Source organism: Gavia stellata, chromosome 2, assembly GCF_030936135.1.
Source record: "Gavia stellata isolate bGavSte3 chromosome 2, bGavSte3.hap2, whole genome shotgun sequence".
Classification (NCBI taxonomy): domain Eukaryota; kingdom Metazoa; phylum Chordata; class Aves; order Gaviiformes; family Gaviidae; genus Gavia; species Gavia stellata.
The window spans coordinates 92,042,181-92,061,059 of NC_082595.1; the positions used below are offsets into that span (position 1 = coordinate 92,042,181).

The 18,879-nt window shown below is 38.9% G+C and overlaps 1 protein-coding gene across 1 annotated transcript in view; it reads left to right on the forward strand.

Moving 5' to 3' along the window:
- Positions 1 to 18,879, forward strand: part of SNTG2 (syntrophin gamma 2) — a 185,898-nt gene that overhangs the window by 67,610 nt on the left and 99,409 nt on the right. The window contains exons 6-7 of the mRNA XM_059835573.1: positions 2,921 to 3,008; positions 11,796 to 11,887. Of these exons, the coding sequence (XP_059691556.1) occupies positions 2,921 to 3,008; positions 11,796 to 11,887 (180 nt within the window). The remainder of the gene's footprint in view (positions 1 to 2,920; positions 3,009 to 11,795; positions 11,888 to 18,879) is intronic.

The window sequence follows — 18,879 nt, forward strand, 5'->3', positions numbered from 1 at the left end:
TACCCCCCGCCCAAGCCCTGCCCTGCGGTGGGTGGGTTGGAGCCGGCTGGAACCGGCTGTGTCCGGCACGGGGCAGCCCCGGCCTCTCCTCACAGAAGCTGCCCCTGCAGCCCCCGCTGCCAGCGCCTGGCACCTGCACCCGGTACGCATACCTTCCTTCCCGTACGTTACCCTCCTAATTTCAAATCAGGGCGTTCGTTACCCCCGATATGCTGCAGATGTCAGCGGGGATGTCTGCAGGATATTTACTTGTTGAATTTTTTGCAGCCATGCGTACTTGGGCTAAGCTTGGATTTTTTTTCAAGCATCAGGCCAAATGTCTTTCCACTTCTGGGACCAAATCAACTTTCACGTAGAGGGTCAGGAATTTAAACAACTTACTATTTTTTTTAATTATAATAATATTCACTACCTGATTATGTGCAAGATTACAAAGTGAAGCACATCTGCTGTTTCAAGTGCTTACGTGTAAATTCATAATTAATTCCTGTGTCCAGTTACTGCAGAATTTCAGAAGTATTTAAGAATAATGTGATAGCTGAATCTTGACTAAAAGTTTTGCATATGTGTATATATGTATTAGTCTGTTTTAATATATATAAAATAGGCCTTTATATATATCAAATAGACTGTTATCTATATTATAGATATATTTTATATGTATAATAGTCTGCAGATAAAAGGAAGAACTATCTTTGTAACAGTAGGGTAGGAGTAGCAGAGGTACCAATCATCTTCCGTCGTTAATAAGTAATAAATAATGTTTAAAACATTGCAGGAAATAAGGGGCAGAGGATTTCCGGAGACGTAGGTGTTCTTATACGTTAGAACTCAAAACACATTGATTTGCTTTGCAGTCCTAACACACTCTTGTATAACCTTAAAGAAGCATTCTAAGTTTGCTGTGCTTCAGTTCCTGGTTATTCCTATTGTGATCATCCTGAGAGGGTTTAGTCAGAAATCAGTGATCATAATGTTTTTTTCCACAATGAGACCTCAGGTTCTCTTGTAGTCAATTGTCCACAAACTCTTTGACTTGAGTAGAACACCTCGTATCTGAGTACTGGGGGTGAGTAGGTAGCAGTAGCTGTTGTATTTTTGGTAGTAAAACATTTAAATGTGGATTGAGCCTGTGAAAAAAGGTAAAACTGCTTGAGTAGAGAACAAGAAGAGCAGAGGAATGGGGCCCTGGGGGAAGGAGGATTCTGTCCATCAGGAAGGAAGACCTTGAAAGGAAATGCAGGTCCTTTCTGGGAAACATGCTTAAGCTGCAGACACTTTTCTTTTTCTTCTTTTCTTTTCTTCTTTTTCTTTTTTTTTTTAATCTTTCTTATGCATCCCCTACCCCTTTGCTTCTGGACCCTCATTCCTCAAGTTCTTTAATCTGATCAGACTCCTTGTTATGTGCTTTCTCTGACCTTATTGAGCTCTTGTTTCTCCCCTGTAGAGATGGATTTCCTAACTTAATGAGTGCAAGAATTTATCATTCCCTCCCAGGGACTGATCTGTGGCCACTAGTGCTTCTGCAGGTTGTTAGCAATGGAACTCATTGTTTGACGGACTGAATGATGGGTGGGGAGGATGGAGGCAGACACTGTTAAGTCTTTATTAAATATATGGATTTTACAGGTACAGCAAAAAGTAAGCTTTTAGCAACAATACTTTATATGGGTGATTCATGTGTCTGTTCACTTAATCAGCCAAATCAGAACATGCCCCTCTCAGACAATGTTTTCTTCAGTGTTAGTGTTGGAGGTTTTATGGTCAGTTCTCTTGCTCACTCTTTTCCAGAATATTTCTATAGCCTAAAAGTCTTAGCCTCTGTGACTACTTACTTGATTTTTTTCTCCTATTCAGGGTTTTCATATCCATCAGGCATAAGCTTGATGTTTTCATGTAGGTGCAAGCTGTTGTAAGCATTATTTCAGGTGCACAAGAGGAGGAGTTAAAATGTTTGAAGTAATCCTGATGTTGGCCAGTGTGACATTGTGCTAAAATAGTGGTCTGAAGCAATACAACCACCAGCTTGCTCCAAGTACAGCATTAGACCAGTAAATACATCTATAGGAGTTAGTCTGCTGCAGTTAGTTACTTTTCTGCTTGATACGTGCATGCTCTGGTTGTGCTCAGATTAGAAGCTACAGGCGTTAGCATCCACTTCTGACAGACGGGATCAGGGCTGCAGAACCTGCATACAGGCCACATACAAACCAAACGCAATACCTGTTTCCTTAGTGTCATGGATATGAAACTGGGGAATACCTCTGCCCTGTAATAGGAATTGAGTTCCATCAAAGACATGATTTGAAGTTCTGCATTTGAAAAAGGTCCTTATGCAGTAGCGTGCTATGCCTTTAATTGAATTCTGATGTTCTAATACATGTGTCTATACACATATGTCTGTGTATGTGTTCCCTTCTGGTTAGCAAATACTTACAGATAATGAAGACAGTCTCAAAAATCAAGACTATATTTGAAAGAGAAATGTGCTTCATGCATCACCTAATTGAATCAAACAAAATACTTAAGATCTAGATATGTATGATGTATTAATAAATATTTATGTGGCTGTTTATGTATATACACACACAATGCATTATATCTACGTAAACACATATTTCCCTACTACCCTATGCCAGTTTTATAAATAAAATAAATTTGTTTGTAGAATTTGTGTTTAGCTGGTATATAAAATCATGTTGCCCACCAGATTATTTATTCACGTTGTTCCATTGGTCTTGCCTACTCTTATCCGTTGTTGGTGTGGCTTGAACCTCAAGATACTCTTCATTCCCAGTCAAAAATGTTCATACTGAGTTTATTATAGATGAACAGAGATGTTGATTTCATTGTAAGTAATGTGCTTTCTGTGACTGGTGGTTCTTTGGTTTAAAGTAGCTATTATTTGTCACACTGACAGGTACACCTACTGCGAAATGCTGGCGATGAAGTTACCATCACTGTTCAGTACCTCAGGGAAGCTCCATCATTTTTAAAGCTCCCGTTAGGTAAGAGGAAATTATTGGATAGGAGTAATTTGTTTTCTTCTTTGCAGTATTCTCATAATAAGATGACAGTGACAGAAATAGGAATTCAATCCTTGAGTGTTTTACAGGAAGAAATAGAAAATTGTCTACTTTATTACTTAACATATAAGAATCTAATGTATACTGCATGACTGCTTCTGTATAGTTTATTCAAAATAAAACCAAAAAACTCACTAAAATGCAGTACAATCATGGGTGATATCTGGAAGTTTTTCTACAGAAGCTTTGCCTGAATACAATAAAATAGTGTTTGCAAACATTTAAATCATACATTCACACTGAAACCTATTTTCAGGACACTTAACAAACAAATGGGTAACACTAATTGTGCATATTTCGTAAATTATGTTGATATTTTAATCATTTCTGTCAGAGAGCAGAATTACGATGTGACAACTGAGTAGTTTAATAGTAGCAAGAGTAAGTTGTTTATGAGTAATGCAGATGAGGAAGATTTTTGGTTCTTCTGGTTAGCAAATACAAATATTCAAGATCCTCAATTGAAATCGATGTTGCAAGTGGAAAAGTATACATAATATATCAGCTAACTTAATCAGACCAAATAATTTTGCACCAGTTTATCTTACATATGATTCTCTTTCCAGATTAAGCAAAACAGATCTAAAATGTGTGTTGTTTTAGGGATTTATGTAAGTTGGGCTCAACTATGTACTTGTTTTTTCTTGATTTCAACAGAATCATAGGTCTCATAGGTCTAGCTCTTGTGATTGTGATTAGAAGAGGGTCTGTCATTTCATCTAGATTACTACACCTATTAAAAGCAAACTTGACAGGCCTCTACTAAGCTGAACTATACATTTCATGCTAAAACCATTATTTCAGTTCTTACTGCATATCATTTCCATTTGAAAATGGAAGCTAAATTCGAATAAATCTTATGTTTAAATTTGGAGATCTTTGTCTGGTCAGTGTTCCTTATAATGAAACTTCAGGTTTTGTCTTTTTGCTTTTCTATCCTAGGTCATCAGACAACTATAGACAAATGTCTATAATGCCTTGGATAACTGTGTCCAAGCTTAGACATGATTTTGGTCTTATGAGTAGTTTCTGTGTTGTTGGCCATACTCATTTGTGGTTATGACAGTCCTACAAGTAATTTTATCTCATCTTGTTGATTGACATCACATACACACTTGGACTCTATCGCTTCTGGTTGGTTAACCTTATCTAAGAGCCAAACTCCTCCCCAGCCCCTCTCTCAGTCCCCCTCCTCAAACAGAACATGGGGAGAAAATAGAATGAAAAAGCTCTTGGGTCAAGATGGAGATCACTTGCTAATTACCATCATGGGCAAAACAGACTCAACTTGGGGAATCTTAATTAAATGTATTGCCTATTAAAAAAATTCAGGCAGTGAGAAACAAAGACAAATAAATTGAAACAACACCTTCCCCTCACCCCTTTTCCCAGGCTCAACTTCATTCCTGACTCCTCTACCTCCCCTGCAAGTGGTGCAGGGGGATGGGGAATGAGGGGTTAGGGTCAGTACACAGCGTTTCTCTCTGCCACTCCTTCCTCCTCACGTTTTTACCCAGCTCCAGCATGGGTCCTTCCCACTGGCTGCAGTCCTTTACAAACTCTTCTAGCATGGGTCCTTTCCATGAGCTGAAGTCCTTCAAGAAAAATCCACTCCAGTCCCCCACAGGCTGCAGCTTCCTTCAGGGCACATCCACCTGTTCCATTATGGGGTCCTCCATAGGTGGCAGTGTGGGTATCTGCTCCAACGTGGTTCTCCATGGGCTGAAGGGAAATACCTGCTTCATCATGGTCTTTCCATGGACTGCAGGGGAATCTCTGCTGGGACGCCTGGAGCGCCTCCTCCCTCTCCTTCTTCACTGACCTTGAGGTTCGTATGATTTTTTCTCACACTTTTTTCCTCACTCCGCTCTCTGCTGTTCAGCATTTTGCCCTTTCTTAAATAGTTTCCCAGAGGTGCTACCATCTTGGCTGAGGAGCTCAGCTGTGCCCTGCACTGGGTCTGTTGGAGCTGGCTGGAAGCGGATGTGTCCAGCACAGGGCAGCCCCTGACCATCTCCCACCCCTGGAGCCACCTCACCCCCCAAAACCTTGCCACTTAAACCCAGTACACATTGTATTGGGTTTGCATGCCAAGGTTTTGGTAGCAGAGGAGCTACAGGGGTGGCTTCTATGAGAAAATGCCAGAAGCTCCTTCTGTGTCTGACAGAGACAGTGCCAGCCAGATCCAAGATGGACCCACTGCTGGCCCAGGCTGAGCCAATCAGCGACAGTGGTAGCACCTCTGTGATAACGTATTTAAGAAGGGGAAAAAACAACTGCTGCGAAAAGACAGCCGGAGGAGAGGAGTGAGAATATGCAAGAGAAACAACTCTGCAGACACCAAGGTCAGTGAAGAAGGAGGGGGAGGAGGTGCTCCAGGCGCCAGAGCAGAAATTCCCCTGCAGCCCCTGGTGAAGACCATGGTGAGGCAGACTGTCCCCATGCAGCCCATGGAGGTCCACGGTGGAGCAGATATCCACCTGCAGCCCGTGGAGGACCCCATGTCAGAGCAGGTGGTTGTGCCCGAAGGAGGCTGTGACACTGTGGGAAGCCCACACTGGAGCAGGCTCCTGGCAGGACCTGTGAACCTGTGGAGAAAGGAGCCTACGTTGGAGCAGGTTTGCTGGCAGGACTTGTGACCCCATGGGGGACCCACGCTGGAGCAGTCTGTTCCTGAAGGACTGCACCCCGTGGAAAGGACCCATGCTGGAGCAGTTCATGAAGAACTGCAGCCCATGGGAAGGACTCACATTGGAGAAGTTTGTGGAGGACTGTCTCCCGTGGAAGGGAACCCACAGTAGAACAGGGGAATAGTGTGAGGAGTCCTCCCCCTGAGGAGGAAGGAGCGGCATCACACAACATGTGATGAACTGACCGCAACCCCCATTCCCCGTCCCCCTGCACTGCCGGGGGGAGGAGGTAGAGAAATAGGGAATGAAGGTGAGCCTGGGAAGGAGGGAGGGGTGGGGGGAAGGTGTTTTAAGATTTAGTTTTATTTCTCATTACCCTACTCTGATTTTAATTGGCAATAAATTAAACTAATTTCGCTGAATCGAGTCTGTTTTGCCTGTGATGGTAATTGCTGAGTCATCTCCCTGTCCTTATCTTGACCCATGAGCTTTTCATTATATTTTCTCTCTCCTGTCCAGCTGAGGAGGGGCAGTTGATAGAGAGGCTTCGTGGGTGCCTAGCATCCAGCCAAGGTCAACTCACCATAACACTCTATGTGAGAAAGCTGCCACCTTCACAAGTTCACACAGGTCCATGAATATTGGTGCCCTCTTGGTACATCATGGAAGAGAAGAGGAACTTAGCTGACTCCTGTGTTGCCTTTCTTACCAGGAGGCACTGCAGCCATTCCTGTCTGGGAAGCTGAAATCATGGCATTGCTTCCATAAAGTGCTATTTCTGGAAAGAGAAAGCAGTGATTAGCAGGGAGACCAGATCATCTTCAATCTGTGTGACCAGAGGTGCATGCAAAACTTCTGTAAGCAAATAGCCTCCATGAACACTTGAACCAGGAACTTTCACCTTACAAAAACCTCCATTCTCTTTCAAAGGGCCTGTTTCATGGCCTGTGGCCAGCTAGCACCATTTGGAATCTGCCCCTGATTGCTGTTCAAAGAAAACCTGTTTGGAATAGGGAAGAGAGTGCCATCTTAGGCAAGCTATCACAGACTATCAACAAGCACAGCAGAGAAGCAACGCTTCTTAAATGAAAGAGACATCTTGGATAAAAACTGCTCATTTTGGGCGGCTTATTAGACTTGCCTCTATGCAGAGCATGAGGAAATCTGTGGCAAACATTATACTACCCTGCCCAGTCCCATGCATGATCCCACGCCTTCGGTCCTATAGTACATGCTCAACAAAAGGACTTACTAAGTATGATCAGACAGCTGAGGAACTTAAGAGATGACCCTTCTTCTGAACTGAACCTGGACCTCAGCACAGAGCTCACCTGCTCCTCTCCAGGATGTTCTGTGCAGCCATCCAATACAGACTGAAACCAAGCACAATGGGTGAGATGATCTTTGGTAAGTGACTTGACATAAATACTCGTTCTTGTAGTGAGGAAATAAACAAATAAGGTGTAGAAAATTATGGAAAATAGGTCTGATTTAGGGCCATACACTGAAGTGAAGGAGAATAGCAGTGGTGGGACAAAGCACCCTATTCAAAGAAGAGCTTTTCACAAGCCTGTGCACAAAAGGGAATTCCAGTCATGAAGCATCAGTGACACGTATAACAAGCTAAGTAGCAATTCTACTATGCAATAAACTACTTCCCAACTCACAATGCAGGCAACACTTAAGTGCATACATGCATAAATCTGAAGTATCTTGGCCTTTTCTAGCACCCCAGAAGACTCAGGCACACGGTCCCCTACCTTCAAGGATTCAGTCAGACCAGCTGCTATGCTGGCAGTTTGAGTAGTGTGGTGTGTTCACTTCAAATGCAACCATACTGTCTCTTCCTATTAACCAGTATGATTACTATTTCTTATAAGTACATCATCAGGAGTAGCATCTGCCTCCACTGCTTCCTTCTCATACCTCTTCCTTCCCTAGACTATCTCATGTCATGACTAGCAAAAGCACAAGATGTCACAACAGGGAAATACCTGCTTACAGTTCTCACCACATTTTTCTGGTTCCTTCACTCTTTCATGGATTGTGAACAACAAATACAGGCTTTGGCATGGGTTTAGACATGGATACTGATTAACTGGCACTTGAGGATGAGACAAGGACTGCTTGTTTCTCTGTTGGGAGGAGGCCTTAACCTAGGTTGGTATGCTTTCACAGCTGCCTGGGACTCTTGGCCCTTACTAGACTATTATGAGACAGTCCATAATAATAAATTAAATTATGCCAGCAGATACTCTCTGCCACAGGAATTTGATCAGCAATTTTATAAAATATTACAGAATGCTTGGCATAATTTTGCATAGGACAAATACTTTTTTCTCAAAAAACTGTCAGGCCTGGATCAGAAGTTAGCATAGGCCAGTAGGGTCATTAACTGTCTGCTTCATTGGGTTGTCTGGCTCTATGGCTAGGATGATTCCTCATCCCATGGCCTGTAGTTTGCTCTAAGGTCACTGTCAGCTAGAGAGAGGATAGATTTGTGTTTCTGGAAACAAAAGAAAGGAATTTTGTTTTTTGGAGCTGGGTCAGGAAGTTGTTAGTGGCTGTGAGGGTTATTTGTTAGCCTGTTACAAAATAATTATGGCATCAGCCCTTGGGTATTGATATTAAGGATTCTCTGGAGCTAAGTCCATTACCCATCCCAGAGTTGAGCAGGGCTTGTAGGACCCTTTTAGATAACATTCACTGCTGCTAGAAGGACTCTTCAGGACGTTTTATGGTAAAACAGGCTCTCTTCAGAATTTTTCTTTTTGATAGTTGTACTAAATTACCAAAATATTCTGAAGTTGCAAAGCTTGCAGTGTAATTAAAAATCACCAGGAGTGTTTCCTTCTATTTTAATCTTGTGGTTGTTCATAAATGGGCTTTTTGTCTATTGGAGGTTGTCTATGACATAATTAGCAAGTTAGTTAGATAAATGAGATTTTATTTATATACAAGAGGTCTCCAGTATCATTCAGCAATATTGATCATAAGACAAATTATTGTAAAGGATGAAGTCTTGCTGACTACTTGCTGTACATTGATCTGCTGTCCTGCATTTTGGGGGTTTTGTTCGTTATTTAGAGATTTAGTGTAATTCACTGGCTGAAATAAACAACCACCTGTTGATGGGACTCTGAGTTGAAAAGAACTTTAATAGAGACCTTTCTAGGTCTAGAAAGCTTAAAGCTTTTAAAGTTAAAAATAAAATCTAGGCTTTATTAAAATAAGTAGTAGAATACCTAACTTTTTAAATTGAAAAATCTCAGTGATTCTGTCCAAAAAAATTTAAAAGTATTTATAAACAACTCCTACCTGTACCACTGCAAATGAGTTCTTGCTTTAGGTTTAGTGTCAGCTAGCTTGGTGATCTCATGAGTTACTGCTAGCTCTGCAAAATCCCTGGTGATCATTACAAAGTTTCTTTCCCTCACCTCGGAGTTCTGCCTGTCTTTTTTCTTGCTACCCCCAGGGGCGTCTCAGTCTCTTTCATGAACTGCAGACTCCTATATCCTTGCTTTCTCTCTGACTCCTTCTCACCTTGCAGGGTTTTTTTTTTTTTTACTCTGAGCATACTCAGCTATTGCTCAGGTAAAGATCAGGCAAAGATCTCCTCTCCTCTCCCTCTTCCTAACCCAACCGTCTCAAAACAACAAAAATGCCGCAGCTGAGAATAAGCAAATTAAACAGATGAAGCCTGTCATAGTGTAGGTTTCTCATAGGCTGGCTGTCTAACTATGATTTGGGTGGGATAAGAGGTCAGCTAGGCAATAATGATTGCTGGAAATCTTACAACATACCAAATACCTTTTTTCTGGCATCAGTACCCATCAGGATACTGTATTGTGATCGTGGAGGGGGGAGCTATCTGTAGCAGATGTTTTATTTTACATAAACGCTTTGTTTCGGTAGTCTTTCTCAAACTAGTGTTCCAGAGTTTGGATTGGTACCTAACACTTGATTTGGAGTCTCATCTACTTGGGCAAGGGCTACGGTAGCAGATAGTACAAGATTTACTTTGTGTTAGTATATTTTGTATCATGTACAGCATGTGTGTACATACTGTGTTTTGTTCTAAGAACAGGGAAGAAAGACTACCTAATTGCTCTAGGGCTGCCATGTGGGGAGGCAAACGGAGCTCCTTGGAGAGACGAGGGCACTGTACCTTCCATGAAAGGAGTTGAACCTATACAGTGGGAGCTTCTAAAATGCTGAATGAGGCCATGAAGGAGTAGTCCAAGAGTGAGTGAGGCAGAATAGGCAGGGAGCAGACTAAAAGACTTGTGAACTCGCTTGCAATCAAGTGGTGGAGGTAGCATAGCTTGAGAGAGGCTGTGTAGTTTGTTGTGACTCAGAAAACCAAAGAAAGCTGCTGAGCTGAAAAGCAAGTCTGCAGGGACACTGTGGGAGGAGGGAATTTTGTTCCTTAACCTTTTCTTCTTAGCTTTCCCCTGCAATGGATGTCATTTTTCTCTACTTAAAAAAAAAAAAAAAAATTAATTATTCTAATGTAGTACTTCGTATTATGGTAAAACCTGGATTTAGAGATTTGAAAATACCTAAATTAATATCTTTTGATATGCTCAAATTGCTGAAGAGGTGGGATAATTCCACTTTAAGAATCTGATTGACTCATGGACCTGTCATAGTTGTCTACTGCTGGAGACAGTGGGATTCCCCAACAGGCAGACTCTTCAGTGGAGAATTTAATGCCAACTTTTTTATTTCATTATTTTTATTTTAAAAAATTAGAAATTATCTTCTGTTCCAGAAAGTCACTGTGGTCATCTATGAGTCTGAATATAGGTTTTTGTGGTCTACTGTACATACATAGTAGCTAGAAAATGTTGTAGATAGCTACTAAAGTTGGTGCTTGCGTTAGACCCATACGAGCAAAGCATAACAGTTCCTTCTGCTGACATGATCTAACACTGTACAGAAAGGACTCAAAATGAAAACATGCTGAAACTTCAGAATTCAGGGTATAATTCTGAGACCTCACAACTGAACTGACAGAGATTTGTTATGGAGAAAATGAGCTTTTGTTGAATTAAGTTCCATTTTGCTGAATCTTCCAGATATGTGGAGTAGATACATACAAAAATATATGACTAAGAATGACTTTTTGACTTTTGTGATGTTAGACTTGACAGACCTATTAATGTGAAATGATTTACAGGCAATTTCATGTGACTTCTTCAGATGGAAAAATGAGTTTTCAGTGATGATGAATCTAATGCTGTGAAATTGATTTTATGTGCTTTATTGATAAGACCAAGTGCTGTCTGACAATAATTGTGTATTATTGGTGCTATATGTTAACATTTTACATTTAAGCAAAAATTACACAATGATGTGACTTTTGTGCTGTTTCTGTTATTGTATGTCACAAAAGTATTAAGCTTTCTTGGAGTCACTTTAACTACTAAAGCAGGATCATGATGTGTAACTGCTAAAGGAAGAGATCTCTTGAAGAATGTAACTGTGATCTTAACATACTAACATAGTATCAATATTTCATGATGACTGTTTTCTTTTAATTTCTCAGTTTGAGAAGGTGCATCATTCTTGAAAGTGATTGAGTTTTTAAGAAAAAGAGATACATCCATTAATGAAGTGTATGTATGTGTACAGTTAGTACTTGCCTGAAAGTTTCTTATTCGCTTTGTTTATAAATACAGTCCATGATTATACTCTAAGGTGAGACCTTCAACACTCAATAGGAAATTTATTCATTTAATTAATGGGATTTGTGTAACTGAATTTCTTACATGGTTTTGAGTATCTCATTCTCAGTGAAAAAAGGCTTAATCCTGCAAACAGTTAAGCATACAAGTAGGTCTCATGAGCACAGTCTCTATAAAATGACATCTAGCTACCTTTTTTCTTTCTAGACATAAAGTATAGCATATGGACATTCTATTGGCTGTCATTCTAAAATGCAAGCAGTACGTCTGGCTTGGTTTGGTGATTTATATTAAAAAATATTCCTGTGTTTTACAGCTGGAATAGATATTGCCTGATATACACATATAATTTTAACATAAGCAATTATTTTTCATGGTCTGATTTCCAGGTTCCCCCGGACCATCCAGTGATCACAGCAGTGGAGCTTCATCACCTCTCTTTGACAGTGGCTTACATTTAAATGGAAACTCAACTAACACTGTAAGCAAATGAATAATAAAAACACGGTGTAAGCTATGTAAGTTCTCCTCCTATTCTGAGCTTCAAAATGCTCGTGTAAGACTGTAAGGCTACCCTAATTTTTTTGTTGCTGTTGTTTGCTTGTTTGTTTGTTCGATGGTTTTTAAGTGCATATACTGTAAAATTCTGTACTTCCAAAGTAGCCAACATGGGACCCTGGGCTGCTAGGTTGTTACTCTGAGGCAACTGAGAAGCTTGTAGGAGTGAGCACAGTAAGATTTAATCATTGTTTATGCATGAATTCGTATGAACTTTTGTCATACTTTTTTGAATTGTAGTATTGTACTATTGAATTTAGTCCAGCTAGAGATGCTGAAATGTACATGGAATTCAGAAAATAATGTAAAGTTGAATTCTTGAAGCAAACTTTTGTGATAGGAAAGAAAGGGAGAAAAAGAGAAAGAAAATGGGAAAGCAGACTTAGGGGAAAAAAAAAAAAAATGTCTGTTTCTTTAATCCAGAGGATATTGAGTTCTTTTTTCTGCGGTGAACAGCTATGATTGAATTAATTGCATCATTGTGGGGAAAAAAAATAAAACCCTTTCTCCAGGAAAAATACTAGTCGACAAAGCCCAAGAAGATAGGATGTCTTAGTAGGTGACAATGTTGCTCTTTTAAAAATTAAGACCGAAGATGTAAATACTAGCTGTACAAGGGCATGGGCCTTCATGCTCAAAACTTGTTTAGCTCCTAACAAATTGCAGCTGTAGTCTTTCAGTTGGATATTAAATTTTACATAAGGAATGCCCAGTGAATGGAGTGAAGGCTTCTCCTCTCCCCTGTTTTTCCTTTTCTTTCCTACTCAGACAGAGATGTCAGTGTCCGCTGCTTACTGTACTTCTCCCAAGCTTTGCACTTTTTTGAGCACTGTCTCTCTAAACTAATCCTTAAGGCTTGTTTTCATCTGATAAAAATATATATATGAGATAATATAAATATATTGCATACATATAATAAATAAATAAATAGAAATATGCTTTTCTGCACTGATACCTGTACCTTAGTGCTTGGGGTCCAAACTGAGCATAGATATAGAAGGTTTTATGTTTATTTGTTTCTAATGATCCAGATAATTATTACTTTTATTTACCTTGCATTGTTGTCTTACTAAAGAACGCCAGTCTGTCCTCAGGGTCCAGCATTCTGCAATGCCTGTCTACCAGGTGCTCTGCAGACAAAGTCCTTTCTGCAAAAAGCTTACATTATAAGAAGAGGGCTATGGTCAGATGATTGCCTGTGATTGCATTAGGATGTTTTAGTAAATTAATGCGTATTAAGTGCTAGAGTGAGTGTGCCATAATACCTTTCAATAATCATTATGACTGTACTGTGGGAATTGCACACTTTGAATTCTATGCATTATAAAAACATAAATAAGTGGCTGGAGTTTTGTAGAATTGTAGCAGAGTAATTTAGAGTTTGTTTCCAAGGTAGCACACAAAAGACTGTGCATAAGCTTCAAATATAAGTAGAAAAACAGAAAGTAAAAAAGGGGAATCCTAAGATATTAGTTTGCTTTTGTATAGCACTTAATTTTTCTGAAGCTTGAGATAGTGACATGAGGAGCTATGTATGCACCAGACACTATGACCTAGAAGTGAAATAAAGCAAAACAATCTACTTTATATCTAGCCTAGTAAAGAAGTCATGCTCTCCCTTCATAGGAAACAAAATGAAAAATTGTCAGATTCTTACTGTGAAATGCAAAAGCAAGGTTCTAAGTATTCTGGGCGGGTATGACTGGCTTTTGAGATGGTCCGCTGGAGGTGTGTGGTCAAACTTTTATCAAACTAAGCTGTGAGTGTAACTGAGCTGTGATCAGATCTTCAAAAGTGGTTATAAATGCATTCCAGCTACCAGCTAGTGAGTGCTTCTACTGTTTTTTGATTAGGTATTTTCATTTTTATGCTAAAGGAGGAGCAGAACTGACATTTCCTATAATGGTATTGCTCAGTAAGGCTAAGGATATTTAAATCCCTTTTTAATGTCACCTTAGTAGGGGAGATCTGACTCACTTTGAATATTGCATCTTGTAAGTTTGTGTTGCGGTTGTATGTACCTTCCTAACCACAGTCAGATCCATGCCATATTAGACAATGCACATATATTTATGAGTGGAAATGCTGCTCCAAAAAGCACACAATGTAAAGGCAAGGACAGGAATGAGAGGTAAGGAATTACTGTTATGCTGGTTTTACCAAGCTGTCATTCAGCATCTCTGTCCTCCAAAACAAAAATATAGAGATACTTGAGCTAATGCTGTATTCAGTCTGTAACATTCACATGACACAATAGAATATGTTGTGATACCAGCTTATATCATATAGACAGTAGTTTAGCCATGTTAACAGCAAGCTGCTTCGGCCTAATATGATGCTACTATTTTCAGTTCTGGTGCTAGCTTGCCTCTGTTAGATATACCTTTATCACCTCTACTGTGAAGCATCTGTTGTATGCGATGTCGTATCATCTTCAGGATTTATATACATCTCCCCTATAATATCAGAGCAGTTTGCAATATAGAACTCATAGAACTCTAACAGGGTTCTCTGGAACACAGAGAAATGAGCTGAAGTGCTCTCTTCACACCTAATTATTTTGTGCTTGGGCACTGTGACAAATACTACAGAGATTGGTAGTGGCAGATACATTCATCTGTATCTTATAAGTGGTTTATTAAACACAATGTGAAGTTTCAGAGGGGAACATAAAACGTTCAGAGGAGGCGGTATCTAGATTAGTCATTACAGGTTGTTTACTTGAAGGATTCTAACTACAAAACAATGAAGAAAATACTGTAGAGATATTCTCCTAGATATCCAAATATCCTAGATGTCCAGGCCAGCTCTCTGGAGAAATTGAGGGTGAAAAAAACAAGAGATCAGAAATAAAATAAATTTCTGTTTAAGGCACCATTGAATAATATGATAGTTACAATGCAAAGGGAGAATGTAGTAGGTTTTAACTTGTTTGAAAATCCAGCTTCCCTGAATCGTCTAGAAGTGATATTCTAGTAAGTGAAGTGAGACCAGAGTAAATCATGATTTTCTGTGTGTTCATGTAATTTAAGAGCTCTAATTTAATTTTGATAGGGTATGTTTAGTTTAGTTGGTTAAAAGAAACTAAACAGGCACTTAAAATTTTCTAAATTGCTTTAAAATATTTTTTCCTTGGTGGCTCTTTTTCATTTGCTTTAAAAAAGACATTGCCTACTTCATCCCCAAATACAGTTTTTAAAAAAGAAAAAATACAGATGTACAACTCTTGGTGGGACCAGTAGGATGCTAAATCTTTAATGTCTATAGTAGTCCTGGTTCCAGAGTGAGAGAACAATATGACTCAATCCCAAGCGTGCAAAGGCAAAAGGGAAGAGGATCCAAGAAAGGGGGGTGGATACCCTCTTACTGAGAGTAAAAGCTATTCTGGTGGATACTTTAGTGGAGTGTGTGACAAGACCATTGAATTGAGATTGAACTGATGCCCTACATCTGAAAGCTTCAGTAGTTTTATTTTTTTAATGTTTGTGCAGTGTCTTCCAATTCAGTATAGACACACTGTTGATCATTCTTAAGTTTTATTTTATTCTTCAATTTTATCATCCTGTAGCTCACTTTAAAGAAGAAAAGTTTCAGGATTTCAGATCAATACCTTTTCTATTAGAATGGTTTAGCATGTGATACCAATAGACTCTGCCAACTCTTGATCTGAAAATCCATTATTTTCTCACTGAATATGAAAGCAATGTAACTTTAAATTGACTTCCAATTCACAGTGTATCATTTGGTAATGTACATGTATAAAATGTGATTAATGTAATAAATACAAAAAATAGCTCACTTAGAGTTACAATGCTGGTTACTCTCATGAAAGTAATCATCACCATGCCTTCCATTTATTTGCTGAAGAGAAACTTAAAATAGATGAACACAGCTAGCTACACTTACATATTTTGGACTGCTGCTGTGCTGAGGACCTTTATGAAATGAGATAAACACACTGCAAATAACTGTGCTCCTTTTTCTCAATTAATAAAATATGAAGTGACTGTCCCCTTTCCACCTACAGGGAAAAATAATCCAAATTTTCTGTTTCTGATTACACCTCTCAGAAACCATAGCAGTAGAAGCTGGAAAAAGCCTATTAAATAACACCTTCCTGCTCCACTACTATAGAATTGTTAAGGAAATGCTTTTGATATTGAGTATTGAAATTGTTTAATTTAGATTTAGTTGTTCAAAAGAGCTGTGTTTTTCTAATTCTGATTAGAGTTGATTGGGACTTTCACTATGACATTAATGAAGTGAATAAAGGAATCTTTAAAAGTCTTATCTTACAGTTGTATTGATCCCCACTGTCACTGCTAATCCTTTCAGCAGACTTACTTCTTCCAGTACTTAACATCTGATTGATCAGGTTAGTCATTTGTTCTGCACAGAAATTAAACACTTGTGTAATTTCCCAGTAAAGTTTAAGCCAAATACGGCTTTAGGATTTTTTTTTTTTTAACTTAGAGCCTTAACAAAAGCTGGTGAAAGGAAATATGGCACTGAAAATACAAAGAAAGTATTACTAGCTGCTAAGTAAATGAACACTGACCAATATTTGCTGCTTTATGACATCTAATACTAGTTTAAAAAGTATTCACTTAAAACACTGAAAATTAATCTGGTTTTCACACACTGTCAAAGAAGGTGGCTTTAATTTTTTAAGTGAGGCTGGACTAAATCCAAGTCTGTTTCCACTGGAAAAGAAGTCAAAGACCAAGAAAGGCCAGATAAAAGATTATGGCTTTGTTATTTATCTTTCAGAAAAAAAGTGCAGCAGGATCACAATGGAACTAATATGCCAAGTAGAAAACAGTAACTTGCATTTGTTAGTAACTTCATTTGTTAAATTTACATATTTTTCCATACATAGCCCTTTCATGTGAATGCATTGTTTCTTACAGTTGTTATGAATTTGTTCATTTCAGTTTGTAGCAACAGCAAAAGGAAAATGGCTTAGGAGATAAGGCCCTATTTATTACTTTTTTGTAATTTCTGATAGGAACTGGGTAATTTTCTTTATCCTTATGTATTTCCTTTTTTTTTTTTTTTAATTACACTTGCGATTAAAGTATTTTGAGTCCCTTTGCTTGCTTGATGGATCATAGGGAGCAATTCATCTGACTAGTCACCAGGAATCTGCTTTAGGGAGAGTTGTATTGTTCTGTAGGTTGCACCAAGTGCATTGAGTAACTTTCATTTGCACAGATGATAAACAAAGCAGTTTTGGGGAGCAGTGTTATTTATTAATGAATGACGCTCTTCTGTTTGGCTTATGCTATTCAGGAGTGCAGAATGACAGCTGTGGAGGAATTAAATTTGCATTTGATTCTTGGACAAAATCATCTCTCTTTTTTCTCTTATTATCTGTTCTCCTGCCTATGACTACAAAGGTGCAAAATGGACCACTTCAGGTCAGAGCTAGATTATAAAGAGAAGTTACAAATTTGAAACTCTGTTGTATGAGTAAACAAAATTATGACCATTTCTCACCTGTTGCCGACATGGTGAACAGAAAGAGCTGCAATCTTTCATGTGTATTAGCAGGGAGTATCAGAAGTCCTTGGTTAGAGGGAAATACATATGGTAGCATTCATGAGATTGAACACTAAATGAGGAAGCTGAAGTGTAAGAAGAAATGAAATCAAGGGGGTTTGTTTTGTTTTGTTTTTTGGGGTTTTTTTAACTAGAAAGATCCATCTACTGTTGCCCCACTTAGTATTTGATTACTGTTCCAAATACCAGGCCTTGGTAATGATGAGCATGGAAACAGAGAGGCAAATAGTGATGACCTGTTTCTAGATTTGATGTTAGCATAGATGAACTCCAGCAGTTCGGGTACATGCCATAAATGCCTTATAGTGAAAAATGATAGTAAAATTGAGGCAACGAGTTCTCCCACAAAGTTGCATCCAATGTCATTTCACAAGTTCCTGCAACAGATTGACACTTACTGAGCTCCTAGTTAGTGATACAAGAGTCAAGCCTCAGATTTATCCTGAGGGATGTTCACACTGTGTGGAGCTCAAAGAATTTCCCTAAATTTGAGCTAATTTTTCTAAGCGAGGACAGCACGCCCCGTTTAGGGGTATAAAAGGCTGCCAAAAGCTGTCTGTAACAGCTGAATTTTGGGTACACTTGCATTTATAGTGTAACACGATAATAATCTCAACATTCTGTTTTGTTCTATTCTTTTGCTTATATACCTTTATTGTTGGGTTTTGATATCTGACTGCTGTTACAGTTTGAGAAGAGTCATAATTACTTCCTGCTTTTTGTGCTGAGTTTTAATATAAACTGCTGTGGCCCCTGTCCCCTACCCACCAAAGGAAGAATATATCTGGAAGGGTGTTCCAGGCAAGGTGGTTGAGGTTGCTCAGGAACCAATTACATACTAGCCTGAGGGAAACAAATTAAAGAAAAAGGTGCAAGATTCTGTCAAATAGTCCATATGTATTCTCTAAAAATGTCTTAGTCAGGTTTGTACCTTATTGGTTCGTTAAAAAAATGATAATGATGTAATAGCACCTAGCAGCACAGTATAATGAAATGTTCATTAATATTTCCACTGTAAATCACTTCTAGAGAAACTTATATAATTGAAATGTTTTTAATTTGTTCCTCACCAGTAGAATGGTAATCTCGTTGATTTAAATGCATAGCTACTGCAGTGAATCAAGTAGTGTAAGTCCCTTACACATACTGCTCTACACTCTCCATGTAAACACCACATATAGGTGCTCAGTGTCTGCAATACCGTCCATTAATTAAAAAGCATTAAATGTCTTCAAGAGCAGTCATTAAATTTCAAAAGCATGTATGTGATGCATCACTAGAATTAAAACTCTTTCTTTTCTGTGACAGAAAGGGAGGGGTAGTATCCTTGTTTCACGTGCTGTTTCCCCTTCC